This window comes from Oryzias latipes, chromosome 1 (genome assembly GCF_002234675.1).
Source record: "Oryzias latipes chromosome 1, ASM223467v1".
NCBI lineage: Eukaryota > Metazoa > Chordata > Actinopteri > Beloniformes > Adrianichthyidae > Oryzias > Oryzias latipes.
This window is the reverse complement of record NC_019859.2, coordinates 4,480,129-4,506,885: the sequence shown is the minus strand read 5'-3', so window position 1 is coordinate 4,506,885 and position 26,757 is coordinate 4,480,129. Positions and strand designations below refer to the sequence as shown.

The 26,757-nt window shown below is 42.5% G+C and overlaps 4 protein-coding genes across 6 annotated transcripts; 3 read left to right on the top strand and 1 right to left on the bottom strand.

Annotated features, from left to right (window-relative positions):
• The first annotated feature begins 745 nt into the window (after positions 1-745).
• On the top strand, positions 746-13,825 carry p4hb (prolyl 4-hydroxylase subunit beta). Its single transcript, XM_023954602.1, has 11 exons — positions 746-1,081; positions 2,530-2,736; positions 4,567-4,700; positions 4,801-4,938; positions 7,277-7,381; positions 7,460-7,585; positions 7,664-7,864; positions 8,891-9,011; positions 9,509-9,690; positions 11,192-11,305; positions 11,773-13,825. The coding sequence occupies exons 1-11, from the start codon at positions 943-945 to the stop codon at positions 11,839-11,841; spliced, it is 1,536 nt and encodes a 511-aa protein (XP_023810370.1). The 5' UTR covers positions 746-942; the 3' UTR covers positions 11,842-13,825.
• Positions 13,826-14,832: 1,007 nt separating this feature from the next.
• Positions 14,833-16,319, top strand: LOC101155165 (protein phosphatase 1 regulatory subunit 27). The gene is made up of 3 exons (XM_004065549.4): positions 14,833-15,507; positions 15,584-15,734; positions 15,842-16,319. The coding sequence occupies exons 1-3, from the start codon at positions 15,279-15,281 to the stop codon at positions 15,963-15,965; spliced, it is 504 nt and encodes a 167-aa protein (XP_004065597.1). The 5' UTR covers positions 14,833-15,278; the 3' UTR covers positions 15,966-16,319.
• Positions 16,320-16,392: 73 nt separating this feature from the next.
• On the bottom strand, positions 16,393-19,478 carry anapc11 (anaphase promoting complex subunit 11). The gene is made up of 2 exons (XM_004065548.4): positions 19,105-19,478; positions 16,393-16,840 (listed from the first exon to the last, which is right to left on the bottom strand). Exons 1-2 carry the CDS (start codon positions 19,211-19,213, stop codon positions 16,695-16,697), a joined length of 255 nt encoding a protein of 84 aa, XP_004065596.1. The 5' UTR covers positions 19,214-19,478; the 3' UTR covers positions 16,393-16,694.
• LOC101155489 (bromodomain-containing protein 4) lies at positions 19,465-26,444 on the top strand. Of its 3 annotated transcripts, none has more exons than XM_020708158.2 (4): positions 19,465-19,553; positions 22,412-23,050; positions 23,133-23,228; positions 25,172-26,444. In XM_020708158.2, exons 2-4 carry the CDS (start codon positions 22,433-22,435, stop codon positions 26,273-26,275), a joined length of 1,818 nt encoding a protein of 605 aa, XP_020563817.1. In that variant the 5' UTR covers positions 19,465-19,553; positions 22,412-22,432; the 3' UTR covers positions 26,276-26,444. The 3 variants fall into 3 exon arrangements, with proteins under 3 accessions (XP_020563817.1, XP_011482008.1, XP_011481966.1); XM_011483706.3 differs by lacking the exon at positions 19,465-19,553 and adding an exon at positions 21,066-21,168; XM_011483664.3 differs by lacking the exon at positions 19,465-19,553 and adding an exon at positions 21,124-21,259.
• The last annotated feature ends 313 nt before the right edge of the window (positions 26,445-26,757 follow it).

Sequence of the window (26,757 nt, the reverse complement as noted above, 5' to 3'; positions counted from 1 at the left end):
TACTGAATCTTTAGATTACCTTTCAGAAAATGTAAAATATAAGGAAATAGGATTGTATGAGAGTAAATTAGTCAGAAGTGTTCTGGATTACCCATTGTTGCATCAGGTCTAAACTTCCTCTCATCAGCTTGGTATTTTTTGCTGCAAGACCTGTGTGCTATTATTTATCAGCCTCGCCTCCACCTCCGTTTTTGAAGTGAATTATACATTTTCTGGGTTTATTAAAGGTTTATTTGAGGTAGCTGACCATTTTGATGATGAAAGGTTTCATCTTTTTTTACCTTTTTGTTCCATAATTGGTTTATTTCTTTGGAACAAAGACAATTAAATGTGGAAAATGAGTTTTAATACTAGAGGTTTTTTTATTTTATATTTGCAAACAGTGGAAAATGGGTTGGTTTAATTATTATAGTTTTGAAGGATTGTCCCAAAAAAAGTGTAATTTTTCAGACTTTGCTCTGGAAAAACAGGATTTCCACATCCTCACCTTTGTTTTTGCAATCCGTCAGTAAAATAAATGACACGTGATAAAATAATTTAAAACTCAGCACATTGGATCTATGTCTCTTCTCTTGAAGAAGTTGTTTTTTAATTTGTCCCTCTGTTTCTCTTCTGTACTGGGATGTGCAGGCACGGCGTCGGGGGCGCGCACGCAGCCCCTATCTTTCACTTCCTGGTGCAGGCTGCTGCGGTCCAGTCACAATTCAACACGAACAGCTTTCTGCCTCATAAAGGCGCATGCGCGCTAGGGCTGACCCCTCCGGTTTTGCGTGCACTGCCACGTTAGTAGCGGTAGACACAAAATACCAGCTACTCTCTCCCAGCCTTAAACAAGAAGGGCAAAAAAGAACCAGAAACTGAGACGGTTTTCTTAGTTTTTTCGCTACAAGTCGCCTCTGCAACTATTTTTTCCCCCCTGTTAAAAACCGGCTCGACGTAACTATGCTGAAGTTTTTGATGCTTTGCACTCTGGCCGTGGCCAGCAGGGCTGAGATTGCGGAGGAAGAAGATGTCTTGGTGCTGAAGAAAAGTAATTTCGACGAAGCTCTCCAAGCTCACCCCAACATTCTGGTCGAGTTCTGTGAGTAAAATTTGCTGTTTCTTGTTCGCCTAACGTTAGCTTCGCTCTGCAGGCGCCTGGACTCACTCGGAGCTAGCTAGCTATCAAGCCGGTGCTCGGCGTTAGCATTAAACTTTGTCCCTTGAAAACAAGTTGCTGTTGTTCTCACTCACAGTGGTACGACCCTATTCTGTCTCCATGCATGACTTTCAGAAAACGAAAGTCATGCATGACTTGAAATGTGCGTCCGTAAAAGGTTTTTTTAATCAATTCAACGTCAGATTTTTAGCTTAATCCGAGTTAGCCGTACGCGACATTTTATTATAATAATATACAAAATAGAAAATTAATTGCAAATGCTCTGTATTAAAGGGGAGTATTTTACAAAATAGATTTTTTTTAAACATGTTTAGGATGTTGCAGTAATATGCAGTGAAGTTGCTCAGCGCCTTCGCTGTTTTGTCAGCAGCTCTTGCTAACTCAGTGAAAGTAGGGGAATCTTTAATAAGTTTCGAGTGGCGGTTGTGGTTTCCAATACGATGCTTGAAGGTTTCGCTTTGAGCGTCAATTATTATTTCAATTCGAAGCAAACTTAAAACCGTCCAATTCCAATTAACGGGACGTCAATGAGTCACCGATCTCATCTTGACGGAGTGTTGACCTGTTGAGTGACGTTTGATTGGACGAGTCAGGAGTGGCCCCTGGGGTGACTGACCAATGACCTGCGGGTGGGCGGGACAACCAACCTTTTGCTCGGAGGGGCGGGATCTCTGTCGGTTTGTGCAGCTAGGTTGACGTGTACTTTACCAAAGAGCAACGTTTATGTAGACTCAACTTTGACGAGGAAGTTAAGTTCATGGAGTGGTGGTGGTGTCATTATGCTACGTGTCACTTCTTATAAATTGTCATCCGTTAGGAATGCACCCCCCCTTACACACACACACACCTAATAAAGTACAAGGGCATAATTTTTGACCTATTGGGTTTAAACTATTCCCATTTAATTCAATTTTTTGTACTTTATATTTGTACTTTTATGCATTTAAATAATGGACCAATAGTCTTTTGTCTTAAATATCAGTTAGAACATTCACGAAGTGACAAATAAAAACAATTATCAAAACGTTAAGGCGCTATTTTTAATTATTCTTTAGAAATGACGTATTCAAATTTGTTTTTAATTGTATACTTACTAATTTTAGACTTTTATGTTGAATAACTTATAATGAATGTAGTATAGTTTGTATATATTAAGTTTCTTCCTACATTTGAGTTAAATTTGTTAATTCCTTCCATATTTTAAAGAAATTAAATGATGTACCCTGAAGAATTCCCCTTTTTTTTAATGGAGTATTGTATTTATTTAGGATGATCACAATTAAAAAGCTTGTTTGTTTATATGTCAGTGTGGTACTTTGACCATTTTGGTGGCGTGCGTCGTAAAGCAGACCTCTGAATGCGATCCACAGACGCACCATGGTGCGGCCACTGCAAGGCCCTGGCTCCAGAGTACGCCAAAGCCGCCGGCATGCTGAAGGCCGAGGGTTCCCAAATCCGCCTGGGTAAGGTAGACGCCACAGAGGAGACCGAGCTGGCTCAAGAGTTTGGCGTCCGAGGATATCCCACCATCAAGTTCTTTAAAGGAGGAGATAAAGAATCTCCTAAGGAGTACTCGGGTGAGTTTGTTTTGTGCCAATATTTTCAGTGTGTTGGGTTAGTTTCTCTTGTGCCACTTTGTTTTAACTTTAATTAGATTATTACTTCAAGGCATCAGTTTTGTAAATCTTTTCACCATATTTTCAGTCTAACTCTGAATCTGCCTTCATAAATTTCACAATAAAAGCCCTGTTTCAGGATTTTACTTTGTAGCTCTGGGGAAAAAAAAAGCTTTTTTGAATTACATTGAAAGCTTGACAGGTTCTTGACTAATTAATATGCTTGTACGTAAAAAGGAGAAGCTTTCATTTCCCATCATGCCTAAGGAAAATGTCAAGGGGGGGGTTCTTATTAAGACTTGCACATTTCTTATTGAATAAAATCTGTTTCTGATTGGCAGAGCATATAATGAGGCGGTACATTGTTCTAAGACGAGTCAGTCGTAGCAGTGACAAATGGCTTCTGAAAGATTAGTGACACCAGGAAGAACTCTGTGATGTTAAAGCTTTACTTTTGTATTTGAACTACTGTTAAAACAGTTTTTAAAAGGGCTTCCATGTTCCTGCCTGCAAACTGAGGCTTTATTTACACTGCAGCAGGAGTTTGTTTTTTCCCTCCTAAGCTGATGTAATCGACTGTACTACCACAGATTGAGTGGAATCGCAGAAAATGCTAACATGCTGTTTGTCTGACCAAAAGAATCCGGTCAAACTAGCGAGAGTGAGGCCGACTGTCTCCTTTTTTTTTTTTTTTTTTTTTTTTTGGTAATTCGATCTAAATGGCAATCCAGCCAATCGCAGTCGAACAGCGCGCAGGCATGAGGCAGCGTATGGGCCGGGGCCGGGCCTCCCGCTCACGTTCCTCCCATGCCGACTCCCAGCTGAGGCAGACATATGTGCCTCTCCTCACGTCTGCCTCGCTCAGCTGGCCTGTGCCCAGATCCATTCAGAATAGGCGGGGAGAGGAAGTTTGGAAGAAGTGCTTTTGTGCAAATGACTATTTCAATTTCAAAGAATCCTTGAAGCGCCTCATCCTCAGGCCACTAAAGAAAGTGGCTAATTTGCATGTTACCTCAGGTGTAGTTTTGTTTTTAGTTTTAGACTAGTTGCCATAAACCCACTCTGAACAAAACTGGTATTTTAAAGTCTGGTATTTTGAAAGGAAAACTGCTTAAAATGCCCTCTCTGAGTTAAAAAATCATACAAAGGAATGTTGGATTAAAACTGGGTTTCAGAGTTTTTCTTTATTCAAATCATAATGGATCAAAAGCAGACTGAAACCCGCTGTTCTGAAAAAACTCTGTAGTGATGCAGCAGCTGGAATGGGTGGGCCAGAGTCTCGCTGCTCCGCTCCATTCTGATGCATCTGCTTGCAGACAAATGGATAGATTGACGGCTTCATTTTCTTTGTCTGTGCTGGAATCTGGCTCAAAACTGTTCAGCCAGATGGCTTCAAGTGTTTGCCATTTTTGTTGTATGCTAGCGGGAGAGAGGGTAAACAAAGGGATCATGGGAATCAGCAGCAGTTTACATCCGCACCATATGTCCCGCCCACAACTTGGAGTCAAAATTCTGGGCTAGGCCTAGGATTTTGACTAAAACCTGCGTAATCGTAATAAAAAAGTGGGAACGATTTTATAGTAGATAAAAATATAGTTGGAGTGGGACTTTGAAATCCTCTAAAGTATTTAAGTTAAAACATTCACGCCTGTAATTTACGCAGGTATCAGCTGTAACATCCTTAAATTTCTTTTTTTTTCCATGCTTCTAGGTCCGTTTGTTTCATCAGCCTGAAGCCCGTCTTCCCTACACACGCACTCGAATGCTTGACCTATTGTGTTTTGTCTACAGCTGGCAGGCAGGCTGATGACATGGTCAACTGGTTGAAGAAGCGCACAGGGCCTGCCGTCACCTCCCTGACCGAGGTCACTGATGCAGAGTCTCTGATCGCTGACAACGAGGTGGCAGTCATCGGCTTTTTCAAGGTGCCACTCCGATCTCTCGCCGGCTTAAAACATGTATCATGTTTGAAGTTGTGATCGTTTTAATGAAGTTCCTGCTCAAATCTTATCTGCGTTTCTGTAGGATGCCAACTCAGACGATGCCAAAGCCTATGAAAAAGCAGCTGAGGCCATGGATGACGTTCCCTTCGCCATTACCTCCAGCGACGCTGTTTACTCTAAATTTGAGGTATCCAAGGACGGCGTTGTCCTCTTCAAGAAGGTTGGTTCAAGTTTTCTTTTTTTTAAACAGTTTTTGCTCTTCTGAGCTGGCATTGGAGATGTTAGATTAAAAAAAAAGACAATTTATTTGTCTTTGATATAAAACGCTTTTACAGCCGACCTGCTGAAAACGCCCCGCCGTTTTAAAATTTACACCCTTTTGTAAGCCGATACCGCAGCCTTCTCCCCAACCGAACCACTTGCTAATCTTGGCCTCCCTGAGGTCCGTTAACATTTTATATATTCTGTGACCTTTGGGCCGACACCTCGACCTGACCATTACATAAGTGCTGGAGTTATGGCTGAACTATCAAAATACGAATAAAGCTACGTCTCAAAAGCAGCCTCCCGACAGCGTCAAAGGCTGACCTAAATTCCAAAGATGGACTCGGTCTTATTCAATGAAACGTACTCACATTTGCTGCTTGTCTGTAATCCCAGCTGGTGGCTGGGAGCGCATGAACAGAAATACCGGGCCTTGGATCTTAGCACTGACCCTGTACATCCATATTCCTATCACTCTGAGCGAAGCTTTGGTTTATTCCTCATTTACCTTTTCTTAACTGGAGTAATATTATGTTGTCCAGGTAAAATTGTAAAACATCCAGGAATACCTCTAGTTAAAAGAATAATTGAATCTGATTATAGGTGAAAGTTTAGATTCTAACTCGTCAGGTATGGACAAAATGCCAGTTTCAAATACTTTTTGGTATTGATGGCTTAAAAAGTTTATTTATAGATTATCGCCAACAGGCCGAAGCCCATTTATAGCCAAATTCATGTTAAAATCACAACATTATCTTCTAAATATAATGAAACAATAAATATAATAAAAAATAAACTGTTAATTATTTCAAATGTTCACAAACTAAGAGCTACGAGACTTAAAAAAAATACTGGCAAAAGTCCAGATGTGGGCAGGAAGCGTTGAAAGCCTTCCCTGAAATACAAATGTAAGTGTTAAAACATGAAATAAAACTGCTTGTCGTGCGATTCGCTGTGGCACATGGAGTCTAAATCAATCCAACACAAATGACGACTCAATCGTTCCAGTCATGTTCCTATAGAAAGGACCTGCAACAGACTAAATACAGCAGCTTCCTGCTTGGTTTTGTTTCTGTACAGAATTTTATTCATTAAGATTAGATATCAAACCCACACAGAGTAAACACACAATATGTGCATCTACAGTTTCTCACTTCATGTTTGCTTTGTGATCCACTGGACGGCGTTCTGTAACTCCTGATTTCTTGACCGCACACATTTTTCCTTATAAGTAAATCCAAACCTTTCCAGCAGATCAGGGTTTTAGTCTGCACCAAAAACATTTAAGATAAGCAAAAATATTAGTATAAAATGTCTGTTCTAACTGGAAATCGTTTGTGCTAAAAAGGGAAGCTTTTTATATGTGAAGATATTTACATTTTTGCCCCCTCAGATGCGTAGAAATATCATGGGTTGGGGTATCATAAGAATAGATCTAACAACTCATTAAAGTAAGCAGCTATGCTGACACTTCCTTCCAAGAGTGGCTCTATATCTGCTGAGATGCTTGGAACTTGACAAAATCACCAGACACTTTTCCAAAATGCAGCTGGCTGCAGGTTTGGAGCTCATTCTGATGCTCAAAATGGTCAGATTTTGTGGTGTGTGATGGGCTGCACTTTGATCTCAATCTGGAGGAGGCTGTGTGTCAAAAACCACTGACGGCGTGGAAAGATTACAGCTGATAAATGTGGTGGTCGTGCAGAAACACTCAACATGTTGGGCTTGAAGGTCATTGCTGTTTCCTTATCTCAACCAGGTTTAAAGTCCAGAATGCGAGTGGAAAGCTGAATGAATTTCTTTTTTTCAGGTGCATTTGTGTGCATCGTTCTATAGCTGCTCCCATGTAGATCCAACCTGGGGAGAGGGGGGGGGGGGGGGGGGGGGTTTCTGATGCAGAGTCACTTTCATAGATGGTGTGTCACTGGGATGAGGTTGCCTCAGTGTGAAGCCGCTTTTAATATCTAGACCCCTTAAAGAGTCGGATGATCCCCTTTCAAGTTGGCTCAGACAGCCCAGCTCTAACTGCCATTGTCGGGTCTCCGGTTCACGCCGGTATCTCCTCGCGGTTATAAACGGCGCTGACGTGTGCCCCGCAGTTATGCGGGAGCGTGTGAAAGCAGGTGTTCGCTTTAATAAACAGAGGCTTTCAGATTTGCTTCGTTTCGTATCCCTCCCATCAACCCCCTCCTTTTTTTTCCCAGTAAGTTTTATTTTATTTTTTTCAGATTCTATTTTGGTTGTTCTCAGGCAGATTAAAACAGATCAGCGGCTGATGTCCGTTTGCTCCACAGTTTGACGAAGGGCGAAACACCTTTGATGGGGAGCTGACCAAAGACGGCCTCCTTGCTTTTGTCAAAGCCAACCAGCTGCCTCTGGTCATCGAGTTCACCGAGCAGGTACCTGCCATCACTCCGCCGTGACGTCCCAATGAAAAGCTGTCGGTGCGACGTTGCTAAATCTCTCATTCTGTGCAGACCGCGCCTAAAATCTTCGGCGGAGACATCAAGTCCCACATCCTCATGTTTTTGCCCAAAGCTGCTTCAGACTTCCAGGAGAAGATGGAGCAGTTTAAGAAAGCTGCAGCAGGATTCAAGGGTCAGGTGGGGAAACGGTCTCTGCACCATGAATGCGTGTTGGAACCAACTCGGATGTTGACCGCCCCCTGCCTCTCTGTCCAGATTCTCTTCATTTTCATCGACAGCGACGTCGACGACAACCAGCGCATCCTGGAGTTCTTCGGCTTGAAGAAGGAAGAGTGCCCCGCCATCCGCCTCATCACCCTGGAGGACGAAATGACCAAATATAAACCAGAGAGCAAAGACATCACCGCAGAGAGCATCGTGGCCTTCTGCACACAGTTTGTTGAAGGCAAACTTAAGGTAAAAACAAGAAACACATTTTAGGATGCATTCCGATCATCTTTTTGGGATTTATTTTCAAAGCATTCCCAGTGTTCTTTTAGTGATGATTTTTGCCATTACTAGCCAAAATAAAAATAAAAAACTTGTCGATTTCTAAAACACGGCATGTCCAAATTTGAGGGCTACCTCCTTCAAAATCTGCGGCCTTCCCGGGCGACCTTTTGGCCCTTCATTGAACGGGTAGGCCGGATGTTATCGGCTGTTAGTTTGGACGAGTCCAGCCTTTAGATGATTTCAGCCGGATGTCCTGTCGCCTAGCAACCGTAATTCCCGAAAAGAGAGGAGTAGTAAAACCGTCATGGAGCTCAACATTTTCCTGGCTTATTTGATCCAACTTTTAATCTTGGGGGTTTAATTATAAAAAGGAGTAATTATCTCCAACTCCGGGTCCCGCTTCACAGTCCGCCATTGTTGTCAGAAAATCTCCTGGTTCGGCCGCAATGCATCCTGGGATATGTACAGCATAGGATACACCACACCGATCTTTGAAGTCGGGGAAAAAGAAGGCCGTGTTCGTTGGCCGCATTTGAAGGAGTCGTTGAGTTTGGACAGGACTTGTCGCGGCGCCGTGACGTAAGCCGCCTACAAATGCAGCCCAGAAGGGATGCAGCCCTCAGATTTGGACACAGCCATAGTTTCTACAAAGGGGCAGAAATTTGCCAATGGTTTATGGGTGGGACCGCTGGGGCAAAGCAACCCCGCCCCTCCTTCCCCGTCTCTGATACAGGGAACTTGTGGCCCGCCCATCCTATTAATTTTTCAAATGTTATTTTTCCTTTTTCTCCTGATTTACAACAATTTGAATAAATCAATACTCAGAAAAATGCAATTTTTTAGTGTAATTTTCTTTATAAATGTCCTCCATCAGAACAGAACATGTTAAAAACACCAGAAACACAATTTTCATGCAAGTGGGACTTGACAAGCTTTTTTATTTATGCTACAATTCTTTGCAGTAACATCTGTAAATTCATCTCCTTACAGCCTCACCTCATGAGCCAGGACATCCCTGAAGACTGGGACAAAAACCCCGTCAAGGTTTTGGTCGGCAAAAACTTTGAGGAGGTTGCTTTCGACCCCAAAAAGAACGTCTTCATCGAGTTTTGTAAGGGCTCCTCGTTTTCCCTCAACTCCTGACATCTATTTGAAGTCTTACTTTTCAGCTCTGCAGCGGCTGAAAGCTGGCAAAGCCTCCGTCTTGGGTGGGAAACTGGACTAGCCAAATATTGAAGGGTCAGATTCTCGAAGCATCTGATGACACCCCCCCTCCCCCCCAACTCGCATCTCAGCAAATTAAAGGGCTACCAGACACTGACCCTGAAAAGACTTGGTTATATATAAGTGCAAGGCAATCTTCACAGCCATCCTCGGCCAAACGCTGACTATTTTTGGAGAAATTTTCCACGTCTGGCTGTTTAAAAACGGCTTATGGTTTAGGCATAAGGTGGGTGGGGAGTTCCTAGACATTCAAGCTGGAGCAAAGCCACGAAGTTTATATTATACCCTGAATAATTCAAGTAGGAAACTATTTCCTAACTAGTTACAGTTTGTGATGCAAAGATCTGCATAATTATTTGTGCATAATTCCTCTTTTCTTTCCAGATGCACCCTGGTGTGGACACTGCAAACAGCTGGCCCCCATTTGGGACAAACTGGGAGAGAAATACAAGGACAGTTCTGACATCGTTGTGGCTAAGATGGACTCCACAGCCAATGAGATCGAATCTGTCAAAGTCCACAGCTTTCCCACTCTGAAGTTCTTCCCTGCAGGAGAGGAGCGACAGGTGAGCAGCTCGCCATTTACTTCATGGCGCCGCCTTCTTAACTTAAAAGTCGGTAAAACATAATCCTCGGGTGTGTTTTTGACCAAGCGCCCTCATGTTGGCCATGACTAAGCTCTGGGGTCACGGAGGCCGCTTACAAAGACTGGAAACCTGGAAGCCGTTGGTCTACGTGTTGTAGTTGATCATCTGATATGTATGGAAATACCGTATTTTCCGGACTATAAGTCGCACCGGAGTATAAGTCGCACCAGCCCAAAAATGCATTATAAAGTAGAAAAAAACACATAAGTCGCACTGGACTATAAGTCGCATTTTAACTTTCACAACCTTATATGACACAATCATAGCAGACTGTTTATCTAATAATTTCACAGTAATTCTTTCTCTTACTTAATTATTTATTCCTTTCATGAAGCATCATTGGCCAACTAATACTCTGTTTTCATCCTGTATTTGTAGAAACAGTTTTCACTTTTATTGCATTTCTGAATCTATGAAATCATTGGAAAATAGAATATTATGTTGTTAGCCTTCAAGATCTTACTGTAAAAAAAAGTTTGCTGATTCTCTGAGTCACTTAACATACTTTTAACACTTAACATACCTCATACATCAAATTTACCCAGGAACATCATCTCTGTTCCTCACAAATGAACATAACAGGAGGGTTAACAATGTATTTATTTCAATTTATTTCTAATATAAGTCGCTGCGGAGTATAAGTCGCACCCCTTGCCAAACTATGAAAAAAAGTGCGACTTATAGTCCGGAAAATACGGTAATTACAATTGCCGTTTAAAAAAAATAATGATAATAATCCCCTGGTCTCCTCTTCGTATAAAAAAAAGGCAACACTTTGCTGCTGTTCTGTTTGGTTTCCACAAGGAGGAAACTGTTACCTTGGATACACATTTCTAGATGAATTTCGGTTTCCTGCCTCGTGTAGATGTGAAACCATAAAATGTATCAGATTACCGTGGATGGACACCAGGAAACATCAGCTTTACTGGGAGAAATCTAGATTTCCTAATACCAGATCATTGCTACTATTGGGGGGAAAAGGTCGTTACATTATCCTTCTAACTCGGTGGCCTTGTGATGGCATCTGCCCCTGACAGTTAAAAGGTTGTGAGTTCAAATCCATGGTCGTGTCGTACCAAAGACTCTAAAAAATGAAAATGGGGCCCAATGCTTCCCTGCATTATGGGGTTGAGGGTTAAACCACCACCTGGTTCCCGAGCAGGTGGTGCAGCTCACTGGATGGGGAGAACATATTTCACACACATAGCTGTGTGACAACTCTAGAGATCAGACTGTTGGTGTGCGTGGGAACCAGTTCTACAGAAAGACCTGCAGTTCTGCTGTAGACTTGAACGCTTGGTGGTTGTGGTTGTCCCTATCCGAACCAACTTGAAAACCAAAACCAATCGACTACAAATCTCTGAATTAAAATGACCAAATCCATCGGATGCACATCTATTGACGTTCATTCTCGCTTCAGGTGATTGACTACAATGGCGAGCGAACGCTGGAGGGCTTCACAAAGTTCCTGGAGAGTGGAGGGAAAGAAGGCGGCGCTCCTGCTGGGGACGACGATGATGACGTGGAATCCCAGGTGAGGTCGTTCAAACCACCTGATGGGAAGCACTGCAGACTCACAGCCTTGAGACAAGATGACAGAATTTTACAATTACTTTAAAACATGAATATGTGTAGATCAAGTATTTAAGCCTGAGGAGCTTTTTTTTTCCTTTCTATGCATTCGGCTCCTGCAGGGAGTCCTCGGTTTTACCCACAATCCCGCTTCACTGTAGACACCAAAGTATTTTCTCTGAAGTCTAATTGCGTCGCAGTGACTTCAGACCTCTAATGCCTCCTGCAGCTGTTGCAGCTGCTTACTGGGATTTGCAGGAAGACCTGAGCGTCCTGATTGAAAGCGGCACGTGCGTGTCTGCATGCAAGCTAAAACGGCAGAGTTGGTTCTGCCAGATGAACGCGTCCGCTGCTCGAAACCCTGCATCTGTGATGCGGAAGAATTTAGGCTTTGGGTTTCCTGCTCACTGAGACTCCTGTGCTTCCCAGGATTTGGACGATGCGGATGACCTTTCTGACCTGGAGGATGGAGGCGAGGATGGACACGACGAGTTGTAAACACCAGACAGAGGAGGAGACGAAAGGAGAGAGCGAGAGGAGACGAGTCCCACCCCGACCCTTTCAACCAGTCACCGTCACCACTTCACTTCTTTGAGGACTCTCCCAGTTCTGTGAACATTAATTTCCCAGTTTTTTATTTTATTTTATTTTTCCCTGTCAGAAAGCCGGCCCCGATGGACGGTCTTTCTTTTCTCCATCCACATCTTAAACCTTGCAACTTCTGACCACAATGGTCTCGTCTTTGCAGGTGGGGGGGGGACTCTTTGGATCAGCGCTCCACCACTGTGGGAGACCTCGATGCCTTGTCTATAGAGCTCCATATCAGCAGTTTGCCTTGTTTATATCTAAACTAAATGTTAAAAAAAAGGCATTGAGATCTAGTTGTTGAAATGTTTGCTTCTCCCCCCTCTTGAAAGTGTTCATTGTGGAGTTGAGGTGTCACCTGGATTCGTCGACGAGGTGGGGGCTGCCGGTGTTGTCCTCCCTTTGACAGGTTTTCAGACGACCAGAGGTTGTGTAGGATTTGTGTGAGGACCGATCGATCTCTCAGGGGAAAAGGGGCCATTAATGTCTTTAGTTTGTCCAGTGCAGCACAAAGAGCCTCCGCCCTCGTTTGTAGCCATGACCAATCATTTTCATTTCATTTCTTTCCAAATATTTCTGTTCACCTGTCATTTCAGCATTTCTACTGAATCCTTTTTTTTTTTTTTGTTAAGCTAACAACAGTTTGGGGAAACTATTATTTAATGTCACAGTTTTTTGTTTTGGTTTTGTCGAGACTTCTTGTCATTTGTACTGCACCATTGTGCCCCCTTGTTTCCGGTTGGGGCAGCGTTGGCCCGAGGACGCCTCCCCTCAGACCCGGTCTGACCCTGAAGCGGTCCTGACGGCTCGCACTGCATTAATGCCTGATCAGAGATTCACCGCCGTTCCTGAAGCGGACAGATTGGAGTTTACTGGCCAGTGGGGTCTGAGGGAGGAGCCTGTTGATATCTGAGGTGGGGAGTAACGGTCGCACGCCCCGCCCCCCCCCCGTCCATACTGTTGACCTCCCACATCCCTTTAGCGCTCGTGTGTGTGCATGCATGTGTGTGTTACAAATGCTGTGAGGAATGTGTGGTTGGAGTGAATGCACTGTGTGATTGGCAGGAGGAGGGGGGGGGGGGTCTGTAAGTGGAGCAGGTTAATGGATGTTTGTGGAGCAGTGGGGGGGGGGGGGGGGGACTAACAAAGCATTCCATCATAATACAAATTACTGTGGAAAACGTGAAATGGTGGCCAATAAACAATAATACATAAAGATGTTTGCTTGTTTGGTTTTTCTTGAACTGTCAGCAGTTTCCTTCTTCATCCACGTCTTGAAATTGAGTCAACTTGTCTTAACTTTTTGATTAGAAAAGATAACGGAGAATCTTATTGTTGTAGGTTTAGTTTAAATCTGCTCTTCCAGGTTTAGGTTTCTACAAATTGGCCAAATTAGGAACGTCCCATTTAGATTGAACTACTTAATGTCTTACTGTGACGAATACCGGTATGTTTTTGTTTTCCAATAGTAGTTAATTTTGGTGTACCACAGGGCTCTGTACTTCCCTGCATTATTGTTGGTAATCTTCCACTTTTACTTGACATTTTCAGTTGGTCACCAATGCCTCACCAGCTTGAAAACTCATTTAAATCTGCTTTTGACTCGAATAGTCAAATTACTTTTTATGGTAGAATTCCAACCTTGGTATGTATATGTAATAATGTAAAATCATTGACATTCCCATGCTGCTTTAATGGTCTGCTTTTTAAAAACTAAACCAACTGGCGCCGGTTCTCTATTGTAACTTGGACGTTTCAAAGACTTATACATTTTTGGAGCAGATTACTAAAGATAATTGGAGAACCTGAGTGTTTGGTAGTCTAGCCCTGGCTGTTCTTTTTCAGGTTTAGGTTAATCCAAATGCGGAAAGTCTCGTTTAGCCAAAAAAAAAAAAAATCATTTGTTATTGCTATAAACACCAGTATGTGTTTTGCTTGTTCTCCAATAGTTAATGTTGGTGTACCACAGGGCTCTGTACTTGGTCCTTTATGTTATTGTTGGTGCTTCTGGTTAAAAGATCAGGAAGAATATTTTTATTTCATATAAACTGCTGTAACTGTTTAATCGAAATGCTTTTTTGTTGAATGATCTAACATTTACAAACCAAAGATGTCCCTCTATTAACCTTTTCAGTTATCAATGCATACTTGAAAACTCATTTAGATCTACTTTTGACTAAAATTTTCAAACTCACTTAAAATTTCTTTGTAAAATTTCTAATCATTTGTGATAAAAGTAATAAAATTGACATTGTCTTATTGGTTTACTCTGTATTGGGAACGTCCCATTCAGATGAAATAAAACAATTGGTTCATTTGATGCTTTTAACACCAGTATGTTTTTGGTTTCAGTTTTTTTTTCTTCTTTTCCCTAATAAGTTATTTTTGGAGTTGGTGTGCCACAGGGCTCTGCACTTGGTCCCTTATGTTATTCTTAGGGCTGCTGGATAACCCTTGTGCTATGCTAGGCACTTTACCATTGGGAGTTGGGTCATCTAGACCCACTAGACAGTGCTCTGAACCTTTTTTCTTCAATGATTTGTCATCTTCACTGGTGTCCATGGATTACATGAAATCTTTCCACCTTTATCCACCTTTGTCATGGTAGGGAGAACACGTCAATGTAGGGGGGGGGTCATAGGATAGCACAAGGGTTAAATGAACAGTAGGAAGAGTGGTTTGGTCAAAGAGTCTGGCTGTTTTAAATGATTCTTTAAAATGCGGCAGACTTTTCTATCAACACTTTCTTCTTTACACATTTCCCAGCATCCATGTGGAGAGGGACTGTTATACAGAAATGGTCATTTCCACTCCGTTCTTGACAAATATTTACTATTAATATCAACAGTTTTTCTTGACTGTTTATGTCAGTGGAGTCAACGGTCATCACAGGACACTTGGCATCCAGACAATGCAGCAGCAAACCACTTTCATCCTGCCTGGTGTTTACCAGAAGCCTCCAGCGTTCACCCCCACCCCTATGCCAGCTGGAGGGGTGTCCCTCATGCCTTGGATGTGGATATCAGTGTGTGACACGTAGGTGCAGGTTACTGACTGATACCCCTGGAGATGTGAGCTGCCTTCGAGGCTTGTGACTGGTTAGCAGGCGGGTGGGCTCTGGGCCGACGAGCTACTCATCTTCCAAACCGCTGCCATTGGATGTGCGGGAAGCTTCCTCCTAAAATAGCCCAACGGAGCATATAAGAGACATCGGGGAGGCTGGGCTTTCAAGAGAACAGATCTGCGGACGAGTGCGCTGCTCTGAGAAGAACTGACTGGCTTTTTTTCCCCACTGACCCCTTCAAGGAAGCCCAACTGTCGAGAGGACCCTGCAAGCTTTGAAGATCAGGATGAAATACTACGAATGCCCCGTCTCCCAGTCTGTGGGAATTACCAGGTACACCCAGAAGTGTGGCGTTCCACTGTCCTGTAAGGCTGCGGCCTCCCTGAAGCCAGCCCGGAGCGTCCACTTCCCCAACGACATCGTTTTCCAGGACTATGTAAGGCACGGCGAGCTGGAGAGGATCGGACGCTTCATCCGAGCCGGAAGAGTGAGCCTGGGCACCATTTACCACTCAGGTAGGAGTTGGTGAAAGCTCGCCGTCAAGCTGGTTTCCACACGCAGCTGACCGCCTCGCTCTCCATCCCTGCACAGGCATGGCGGCCATCCATGAGGCGGTGCTGTCTGGAAACCTGGAGTGTGTGAAACTGCTGGTGCATTACGGAGCAGACATCCATCAGAGGGATGAGGAGGGATGGACCCCGCTGCACATGGCCTGCAGTGACGGCTTCCCACACATTGCACGGTGAGCATCCGTGGCTTTTTGGGGCTTTCCATCACCGCGGCAACACAAGAAGAAGTCAGATGATCTGCAGGTTCTTGCGGTTCATTTGTTTTGTTTTTGGTTCCTAGATACCTGCTCTCTTTGGGTGCAGACCCCGAGCTGGAGAACGATTGTGGGGAGAAGCCGGCCGACCTCATTGACCTGGACAACAGGGAGCTGCTGGAGCTCTTCGGGTTGGCAGCAAACGACTGAGAGCGGCCAGCTTCTGGGGTTTTTCACTCTCATCTAAAAAGCTGCTGCAAGTGCTGCAGAAATAGGCGAGCAAGAGAAGCTGCGTTTATCGTGGACTCCGATGTCCTGAGCTGCCTCAGTTCTCACGGAGCTGCAGGGCTGAGGAGGACAGAGGCCTGACCAGAGGTGACCGGACCTCCTCCAAGTTAACGAATGGAGCTGCAAGCTGATGTCTTAACTGCTGAATGCTTTCAGAGTTTCACATTTTTTATATATATGCACACATTTTAACCTGTAAATCCAGCAAACACTGTCGTCATTTTGAATCTACTGTTTTTTTTATACTTTGTTTAAATAAACTGAAACAGATTCTTACATTTGTGCCTTTCTGCTCCTCATTTTGTTCCAACTAAAACCCATTTATTAGGCATAAAAAGGCAGAAAACAATGAATTTTAAAGCAACATTTTATTAACATTCCTTTTCTGTGACAACTTTCACATAACTTTCGAAAACGTAACTGTCAAGTTACGTAACTGCAGGTTTTGCCAGCCAAGATGTCATTTCGAGAGTCTGAAATCGTGGGAAACCTCCCAAAGTGACGGGCACAAACGGCCAGCTCAGCACCTAAAGGCGGGAATCCTCGCCTTTTCCTGTGAAGACGTGCTGCGCTCAGAGTCTGTTCTTGTCATTGTCCGCCCAGGTTTTGTGTCGGGAACAGTTATTTGTTGTTGTTCTGAACCGTGACACGTCACTCTTTGAACTTCCACTCCTGGCGACACATGGGACACTGCTGCTGCACCTGCTGGGAGTTCAGCCACTTCAGGATGCAGTGCATGTGGAAGCAGTGGGAGCACTGACCCCACACCAGCGGGCAGTCGTCTCCGGGAACCTTACCTGCAGATGAGGAGAAGCATGGCTTAACTCGAGCTGGGGTGTGCTGATGGACACGAAGTCAAAGTTATATGGGGCATGTTACATCACCAATTTATAAATAAGAATCCGAACTCCTGTAAGTGATGGTGTTGATCTCCACATCATGACCGACTGACTTCATCCTCAACAATAAACGTGTCATGAATCTGTTTATGGGAATCTCTTTTGATAAATGAATGTTTACAGCTGATTTTCTTAAGTCTGCAGATATTTACTGCAGATAAATACAATAAGATAAATATATTTTATCTTATTGTATTTATTTTATATGGACACATTACTGAACATATGTCCAGAGACTAAAAGATGTAATTATGTCCAATTTTAGCCATGATGCTATTTCACATCTGCTGTCCCTAAACAGGATGAAACGAGAACATTTGATTGATTAAATGATTGAATACAATAAAAACAACTACCAACACACATGTATATATCAAACCCATTTCAGATATAGTAATACATTGATTAGAAAATAAAGAATAAAATGAACAGTGATGACAAGACAATGCTGGCTGCTTTAGTCTAATTATTCATAATCAAAGAGACTTTTTCGCAGTAATGCATACAATACACACAAATCACATTTGATTCATTTAGTATAATGATAATTTAAAGTCATGCACAATTTGATTTGCTGCCTAAAGGTGAGCTCATTTATTTTATACAATCCCCCCCCCTAATGAATTGTTTCTTTTTATATATTTCTTTTGCATTGTTGCCATAATCCAGTTCTTATTGATGAGACAATAATTCACAAAAATAGCAAATCACAGTCATCTAGTTAAAATCAGGACTTTAATTACATCCATCCATCCATCTTTGATTGGGATGAAATACATCCCATCTGTAGCGAAGAGGCAATTTAATTAACTAATCAACTTCATTTATTAACCGACCCACCTAGAGGAAAACAGCATTTCTGCAGGTGGTCCTGTTATTTTCCCTTTAATTATGTATCATAACGGCTACATTGCATTGTACTTGTGACAATGGCAAACACAAGACTAAGTAGAATGTTCGCGCATGCGTAGTCACATCTCTGATTCTCAAATATTAGTTAAGTCGTAATATTTAATAAGGAGGGGCAGCTGTTAAACTATAACGAATTCCTATCACAGTATAATTTACCTATTACTTTACAAGAGTTTTCAATGGTGCAGAAGGCTATCCCCTCAGGAATAGTAATGTTATTTAAGAACACTGATAATTTGATACCTAATCAAAATACAATATCCAATGCGGATGAGTCACCGGTAGGAAAAATATGCTTCTCATATGGGCGTACTACTAATATAAAAATACGCAGATTATTTCAAAAGATTTATACCGCTCCCCCGTATATTTTAAATTATTGGAATCAATTTGTTCCAGATATCAACTGGAAAGCAGTCTGGACGATCCCTCATAAGTATTTAATAATAAATAAGGTAAAAGAAGTATCCTTTAAAATTCTCCATAAAATTTACCCTGCCAAACATTATATGATAAAATTTAAAAAAGATATTAATACTGATTGTAGTTTCTGTGGAGATCACCCAGAAACAGTAATTCATCTTTTCTGGCACTGTTTGTCCACACGGAGATTTTGGAAGGAGTTCAGTAGATTCATCATTATTCATGTCTTCAAAGATTTCTCCTTGAAATGGGAAAATGTATTACTTTGTTTTTTCAGGACCCCCAAAAAACAAAAGATATTTTTTATAATTAATTTATTAATTCTTCTGGCAAAATTCTACATACATAAATGTAAATTTACTAATAAAACACCATACTTCCCACAATTCATTAAAGATGTAACTTTTTACATAAAATCAATATCCTTTTCCTCCAACAAAAAAGCTCTCAGAACTATTGAAATTTGTAACTCTCTGCAAATATTTAATGAATCGACTCCCCTGGCTGTTTAACATTGTTTGTGTTGTATATTGATTGTATGTTGTATACTGCATTGATTGTTCTTTATGTTGTATACTTGCATTTGTTCAATAAAGTTATATAAAAAAAATTGTTAAGTCGTAAGTAGTTTGTTAGGTAATACAGACAGAGTAAATGTGAAATTACAAGGTTTTCTATCAAATACGGTTTTAAACGCCATTACGGCTCAATTGCCTTTATGCTACGAGGAAACATAAACATCACAAAGATTTCTTTAAACCGATGGTGGGATTTCTACTTCTTTCTTCACAGGAATTAAACATCTGCACGCGGGCGCGTTAACTCACAGTCTGGACAGCAGCCGTTGAAGGGCATCCTGCAGATGCCGCAGTTTTCATCGTTGGCCACCCACAACCAGGACGCAACTCCGTTCCACTGCTTGATCTTCACCTTCATCCTCAGCGAGAGACGGATCAGGGAAACCCACGGAGCTCAGCGGCAAACGGGACACGCAAGCTAGGCTAGCCTATGTCGACCCGGCGGAGCCTGAAGCGACCTGCTCTGTTTAACACTGCTCGCTTAACGAAGGAACAACAGTTGGGGTGTAATTTAAGTGTTTGACAATATTTTAAAAGGTACTGTTCGTTAGAACTAAGCCATGTAAAACAGTGTAAAACAACGCAAAAATATGCTGCCGTTCTTTCAAACAGCGGTGCAACTTTCTTCTTCCGGTGTCATCACATTTGGTTTATAACTGCGTTGGATTTTAAATGTCGCCCTCTATCGGTGACAAATGGTAAGAAACTGATCACTTCTTCTAATTCTTGCAAAAATAAAATAAAATAGGATAAACAATGGGGGGAAAAACGAATCTATTTAAAATTTAGATAATTTAAATGAGAATTTAAATGCATTAAAAACGTGGACCCTATTTGAAAATACAATATGAATAATTGGTGATGCCCTTTGTGCTCCCCTCCTTTTTAGTTTGTGTTTTAAATGGTAATGCTTTGTAATTTAGTTTTTCCTATTATTTATTTATTTTTTATTATTATTTTTTGCTGTGTTCCTTTGAGCCATTTGTTTAAATGTGTCTGATTCTCTTTTGTTAATAAACGCTAAATAACTTTAACTTTTAAGGGAAAAGCGATTTGTAGTAACTATAAGATAGAAAAGACACATAAGATCTAACAACACAGCTTCACAACCCAGACACAGTCACATAAAATAACTATGATGGCTTCAATTCAATTCTGACGAGACTGACAGTGAAACATCAAGGTGGCAAATAAACGTTTAAACAGATACGCACACTCCTTGCTTTTAAACAACAAATATTTTGAAAAAATTGAAATTAAGAAATCAAAATGTATACATGTGCAGAATCACTGGTGTTTCTGAAGTCTTTCCCAGCTTCTTCAGAACAAAGGCAAAGATTATAGTCTGCCAGTTAAATTCAGAGTCACCAATTAGTCCATGAGGCTTGTTTATGGACTATTTGAGGAAGCCAGAGTTCATTAAAAACCCACAAAACACCAGGAGAATTTGCAATTTAGGAAAGAACCAGAACTTTTTGGCCGTGTTGACAATTATTATTTTAATAATAATAAATATAATAAGAATTATTATTCTTATTATTATTACATTTATTACGGAATCAAGTTCCAAATGTCAACACCATAAAAACCAGAAGACTTGCATTGAGTATCATTTAAAAGCAAAAACAGCTCATTCTTCAAAATGTGAGGGCTTAGACATGAATTAGACATGGTACAAATAGAACCCCCCCCCCCCCCCCAAATGTAATTTGTGACAATAATAAAAATAATAAATTTAAATATTTGGAATTATTTAAATTTTCGAGGTTTTGTTATTCTATAATTATTTTATTTGATTTTTTTTCTATAATTATTTTAAGGAGTCATTTATATGTAATATAAATAACCATTGACCATCCCTGGATTTCAGTCTTACACACCTTGTGGAATAAGGATTTGCAAAACAAACAAACAAAACCTAAACATATGTAGAAAACTATTAGATTGAAGTCTGTTTAGATTTTCTTGATGGCAAAAAATGTAATCATATTTTACAGCTTATTTGTCTCCAAGAGCAATCAGTTATAAAGTCTGTGATATATACACACTAACCGCAAAAAGAGTTTGAATTAAAAAAAAGTATACAAAGGGTTTATTCGGTCTGTAAATCATATATTTTATTTAAATTAAAAAAAGAACCATCAGAAAAAATGATCTATCGATTTTTGAAAAACAAAACGTTACAGTTAGAGTCTGTTCAGCCTCCCACCAGGAGGTGGCGCTGCCAGCATTTCATTGTGACTGACTGACTCATTCGTCCGGGTTCAGTTTCAGAAGCTCGCTAACCGTTACAGTTTGTCATCGGTGGCACGGGTAAATGCATTTCTTTACATCCATATAGTTTCCTCACGTTGTATTTCTGGAGGTTTTCCTCATCCGGAAAGTGTATTTGTTTCCGAAGAAGGTAATTTAACAGTCTCTACGGGTTTTGCGTAGTTTGTTGCACGGACAGTTTTTGTTGATCTAGCTAGATAATAATGAAACAAACTGATTTTAACAGAGTTATAATTAGTTAAACAAGAAAGTCACTTGAATGAGAGAAAGCTGAATTTCTGGGGAGTTTTTTGTTCTGTTTGAGTAGCTAGCTCCCGAGCCGCCATGGCATGTCTGCTAGCTAAGCTAGCTCAGCTGCTATGCTGCTGGTGGCCTACCGACAGCTCGCTCGCTAACGCCGGGTCACTGAAGACCCGAACAGAAACGACCCAAACCAGTTTATCAGGCCGTTTTAACAAACAAGCAGGGTTTTATTCATTTAGTTTGAGACTTTTACCGTTTCTCTTATAAGAAATGTACCTATAAGTGGACTTGAATCTCAATTTTCAATTTTTTCAATCAAAGTAGTCCTCAATTCTTTTCATTACTAAAAAAAAATCTTGCAAAAGTTATATAGGAGGAAAGAAGAATAACTTTTGTACTTGAAAAAGTACAAATTTAGAGTTAAAAGAAACGCATCATAAGGTTTGCATGATATGTGGATAACTCGCGATTTGCGATATTATTGATCAATATCACGATGACATATCAATACATGAACAAATACCAAAACAACCAAAAACACCATTTTCTATTTTTTTTCTATTCTATTGACTATTGATTAGCAACTCCAAAGGTGTATTTCATGATGTATATTCAAAAGATAGATAGGTATGCAGCAATAAATTACATTATTAGGGTGAAAAATGGACTGAAAAGGTTTTCAAGTCTATTTATTTTTGCAATCTAATCTTTAAAGCAGATTGTCTTAATAGAGCAGTGGAGTCTTGCATAAACACCTCCCTGCTGTAAAATTTAGTTTAAAACGGCTTAAACCGCTCCAGAATTCACTGGATTTATGTTTTGTGGGTGAACGCTTAAAGAGTTACAGTAGTTCAAAGTTAAAAGTGTTAAAAGATTCTTCTAGGGAACATTTTGCTGCTACTTTGATTTAGCAGCGAATCGTCTTCTAGATGAACCTTTTAAAAGCCCCGTTGCTTTGAAGACCTGTGAGAAGAAGATTTGGATGACCGGGAATCTACAGACACCGTAGTTTGATTCAGCTTTTTTTCCTGTTTTGAAGCTTTAGATTGGGCCCCACAGGATGCACTCGAGCAGATCCGAGTCCGGTCACAGATGGCAGAACTCTGAGCGAAGTTCTCGGCAGTGGGACGACCCCAACGAAAGAAGAGAGAAGTGGCCTGAATCTCATTGGGATTCCCATCACAAACATCACAGGGATGAACACAGCAGCTCTGAGAGGACCGGCAGAAACGTGGAGGCCAGCGACTCGCCGCAGAGACGCTACAGCAGAGACTCTCTGAGCAGAGACTGGGGCAGAGGGAGCCCTGTGAGGAGACGCGTCTCCTCACCTGTCTGGGATGGCTATGAAACAAAGAGGCGGAGGTACACGGCCGAGTATACCGACCACGAATACAGGCAGAGACACGAGTCTCCCCGCAGGCTGTCAGCAGATTTTTCAAACAATCAAAAAGGTACTGACTATAAATATGCAGCATCGCCGGATGATGATGAGGATGACTTCAGGTACAGGAGATCCCCTCCTGATTCCTGGCACCGGCATCCACAGGACGCCTACAGAAAGAGATCGGACGATTTAAGCGACAGGAGCTTTCCCGGTTCGTACAAAGACAGAGATGATCAGAAACGGAGGCAGAATTCTTCTCAGGAGAGGAGATGGTCTCCAGATCGCCCCACAAAGGTTGGTCCAGATGCACAATATATGTGGGTCTTATTATTTTCTAAATTGTCCAATAAGTGAAATGCTTCTACTTATAAAACAGATGCACTTCAAGGATAAAGAGCATAAGGACAGCCCCCCCACAGCAGAATGCAGACAACACAGTGCAGGAGTTTCCATCAACAGATCCGGCGGGCAGGTGAACTTTTCAGCTTCTGCTTTGAAAAAAAAAAGCGGTTTACTTCGGGTCTATTCAGGCTGGACGCATTTGGTTCGCTTAAAGTCAACCAGAGTTCATTTCCCCTCCTAATCTGGAACAAATGTTCAGTCTGAATCCACCCAAGTGGACCCTGGTCTGGAACCAGGACTCGCTCTCGGACCCATCTTTCGAGGCGGTCTCTGTTTGTTTCCAATCTGGACTGAGCTCCGGTTAGCTCTGACTTTCCTCAGTCTCAATGCGCTCCTTCCTCTGAGGGGAACAACTGGGCCAAAATGGCCACCGTAGCCGGGCATTATGGGATACAAACACAGCAGTGGAGCAACACTGAGACACAGCAGTCTTATTACAACAACTTTTATCATGATACACATTGCTTCTCACTGTTTTCCCAACAATCTTTGTATCATAAACGCGTATCAGAGTGCCTTCTTAGCCGACATCTCCTCAGTAACCGCCCTGCAGCGTGCCTCCGCTGTACCAAAGCAACAGTAAAGCACGTTGCACTTGACGTGATACAGATGTTCAAAGTTAGTCTGGAAAATACAAAGTTTGAATCTGTGAACTATTCCGACAAAGATTAAAAAGCGCAGAACTTCCATTGCGTAATTCCTGACCAATGACGGCAGAGATCTTTAGTCACATGGTTTTGTTGACAAACTTTGGCCCGGGACAGAAATCTCCGGGCAACAGCAGTCTGAATACAGACGTGGTTCAGGGCTCAGTCTGGACTAAATGGATGTGAATTCTTTGGAGGTCCATCAGATTACAGAAAGCATAAACTCTTTAACATCGAGCTCAAGCGATGACATTCTGTAGAGCACCACGACTATTTAACCATTTACGAAGTGGAGAACAGCCTTGTGCTCAAGTGTTAACGCAATCCATGTAAATCAGCTGGTTTTGTTGCAGCGAATGCAGTTTTGCAACGTCATGCAACACTTTATGTTCATATCGATGAAAGGCAGATATGAAAGGCGCTTTTGTCTGCGTCAGAATCAGCGGATTCGTGTTGAACGGTCAAAGAGTTACGGTATGTAAGAGGCCACATCTCTTATTTTAAAAGGTTTAGCAATCAAAACATTTAATTTGGGATCACTACACTACCCAGAATTCCTCGAGGGGCCAAAAGGTGGGTGTCAGAGGGGTTGATGGAAAGTTTTTCTTGTGAAGCTTTTTGTTCTTTGTGTGCACCTTTTTTCTGCAAAACTAGCTTTTGTGTACGGCAAACTTAATTGACATTGACTTAACCAAAGTTGTACTAAAACATTACAACAGAGTTTTTAGCTCTGTGAACAGAATACAGAACACAGTGCATTGTAAGATGTAAAAAAGAAAACAGCAAAACCACTAAAGGTGAACCGCGTTGAAGCGAAGGAACCACAGAAGAGCGGTTTCAGGTCAGTAAACACAACCAGAATTCACACTCAGACGAACCGGATTAGAAGAGGCACTGTCCATTTTAGAAAGGAAAACAAAAGGATTTCAGGTGCTGTTTTTGGTCCAAAAACACTGAACTTTATCCATGTGGATAATTCTTAGCAGACCTGCAATACAGCTGTTGCTTAGCAACTAAATCACAAGAAAACACAGATAAAATGCAGCTCGTGACCAGAGGGAAATCTCTGTGGAGCTGGTTCTGTCTTTATTATCCCCTACCTACGAGATGTTTCCAGACACTCTGCTGCATCCTAAGTTTGAAGGTAAAGCGAATAAAAACCTGAAGTTCTGCATTTATCCTGGAGTGATCACACTCTGCCTCAGAGAAACATTTAGCCAAAAGCAGCATTCTGGGTTTATGACTGAAGTATTGTCTCCATAAGATCTTAGACGTTCAGGGAACTCAACGGCTGCTCATTCTTTTAGAGCTTTCTAAAAATAGAACACGGAGGATCTCACGACTCTTCCCTTCTGCTTCCTGTCAGGCTCTGACAACCGACGACGCCACAAAGAGCAACGAGGCCAAGTCCTCCACGGGCTTCCAGCGCTTTCTGGAAGTTCTCAACCAGGGCGTGAATGTGGACGACCTCACCAAGATCGTGACTCAAGTTTCGGATCAGCGTGCGTCTCCCAACCCTTTTGGGAAAACCGTGGATCGTGCTGGAAAGCAACAGAACCAGGAACCAAGAGGTTGGGGGGAGAGATCTCACGCGCTCGCTCCCGCTAAGCCTCAGCAGAGGTCGCTCAGTCCAGAGCGGAGCTCCGACGCGGAAAAGTGTCTTCCGAGGACCGACGGCAGAGACGCGTCCAAGCCTCCCGTGGCGGAGAGGGTTCTAACGCCCGAGGAGGAGCAGAAGCGGAGGCAAATGCAGGGCGTTCTCCAAGCTATCGGTCTAGATCTGGGGTTTGAAGAACTCGGCCAAATGTCCAGCCGGATCCAGGAGCGTCTCTACGGGAAGAAGGACGAAGATGGCGGCCAGGGCGCCAGTCAGGAGAGGAGCTCGAGACAAGCGTTTGCTTCAAAACGCCGAAGTAGATCGTGGTCTTCCAGCCGGTCCAGTTTTAGCCCGCTGACCCGCAGCCCGGACACGAAGAAAGACTCGTTAAGTTCTCAGAGGGACGAAGCGCATCAGCCCCCTCCCAAGCAGAATGCCGACTATGGCGAGTACAGATACGAGGACAGCAGGTCCAACTGTCACGGAAGTCCGGCTTCGCTGCACCTCTCTTTTCCGAATTCCTCGTATGCTGCGACTCAGCCGCCCCCAGCGCTCCCTATCCCCACGTACCCGCCCAAGAACTGGTCAGAGTTTTTGTACCCGCCCCCTTCCCCTGCCCTGCCCCCAAGCTTGGCTCCTGTCAGACCGGGTTTTTTCCTGCCTCCTTTTTCTGGCGTTCCCGCCGGTCTTCCTGTGGCCCCCCCAAGCATCTACCCCCCTGCACACCATCCAGCTGGACACTTTTTCCCGCCACTCGTGAACTCGCCGCGTTTCCCGCCGTCAGCCGTAAACACGGTCCAAACCCTGAACCATTTCCCAAACACTAAAGCCAAGCCGCAGGCGCGGCCGCGCTGCCTGCAGGTGATTAAGTGAGCGGTTGAACGGGCGGGGGTCAGGTGACCCGCACCAATCCCCTTTTCCTGCACTTTTGGTTGATTTCTTAGAAAAAAGTTTAAAAACGGTCCACCATGTTGTTTCATGGGAACATTATGTATCTGTTTCATGTTTGTGAAATAAAAAAATTCTCTTCTATTAACGGAAACGAGCAAAAGCTGCTTCACAGAGCTGCAGGTAAACTGCTCACGGTCATTGAGCAAGGCACTTGAGCATACAGAGATGGTAACGCTTTTGCGGCAGACAGGAAATTGACGTCAAAATAAAAGTACGAGAAACGCGAGGCTGCAGGATTGTGGATGTAGTGACAGTTGGAGATCGCGTGAGTGTCGGTTCGGAAGCAGCTGGGTGTCACGGTAACTCAAGGAGGTCGGAGGCCAACAAAGCCTGCTGAATTAGTCCAGAAAATTACTTTTTACTGATTCTGAAGGTGAGGAGTCCTGAGAGTGAAAAGGAACCTG

Coding starts and splice junctions, on each gene's coding strand:
- LOC101155165 (XM_004065549.4), top strand. CDS start 15,279: ATGAAATACTACGAATGCCCCGTCTCCCAGTCTGTGGGAATTACCAGG. Junction 15,508..15,583: donor GGGCACCATTTACCACTCAG/GTAGGAGTTGGT, acceptor ATCCCTGCACAG/GCATGGCGGCCATCCATGAG. Junction 15,735..15,841: donor GGCTTCCCACACATTGCACG/GTGAGCATCCGT, acceptor TTTGGTTCCTAG/ATACCTGCTCTCTTTGGGTG.
- p4hb (XM_023954602.1), top strand. CDS start 943: ATGCTGAAGTTTTTGATGCTTTGCACTCTGGCCGTGGCCAGCAGGGCT. Junction 2,737..4,566: donor ATCTCCTAAGGAGTACTCGG/GTGAGTTTGTTT, acceptor TTTTGTCTACAG/CTGGCAGGCAGGCTGATGAC. Junction 7,586..7,663: donor CAGCAGGATTCAAGGGTCAG/GTGGGGAAACGG, acceptor CTCTCTGTCCAG/ATTCTCTTCATTTTCATCGA.
- LOC101155489 (XM_020708158.2), top strand. CDS start 22,433: ATGCACTCGAGCAGATCCGAGTCCGGTCACAGATGGCAGAACTCTGAG. Junction 23,051..23,132: donor CTCCAGATCGCCCCACAAAG/GTTGGTCCAGAT, acceptor CTTATAAAACAG/ATGCACTTCAAGGATAAAGA. Junction 23,229..25,171: donor TCAACAGATCCGGCGGGCAG/GTGAACTTTTCA, acceptor GCTTCCTGTCAG/GCTCTGACAACCGACGACGC.
- anapc11 (XM_004065548.4), bottom strand. CDS start 19,213: ATGAAGGTGAAGATCAAGCAGTGGAACGGAGTTGCGTCCTGGTTGTGG. Junction 16,841..19,104: donor CAACGGCTGCTGTCCAGACT/GTGAGTTAACGC, acceptor CCTCATCTGCAG/GTAAGGTTCCCGGAGACGAC.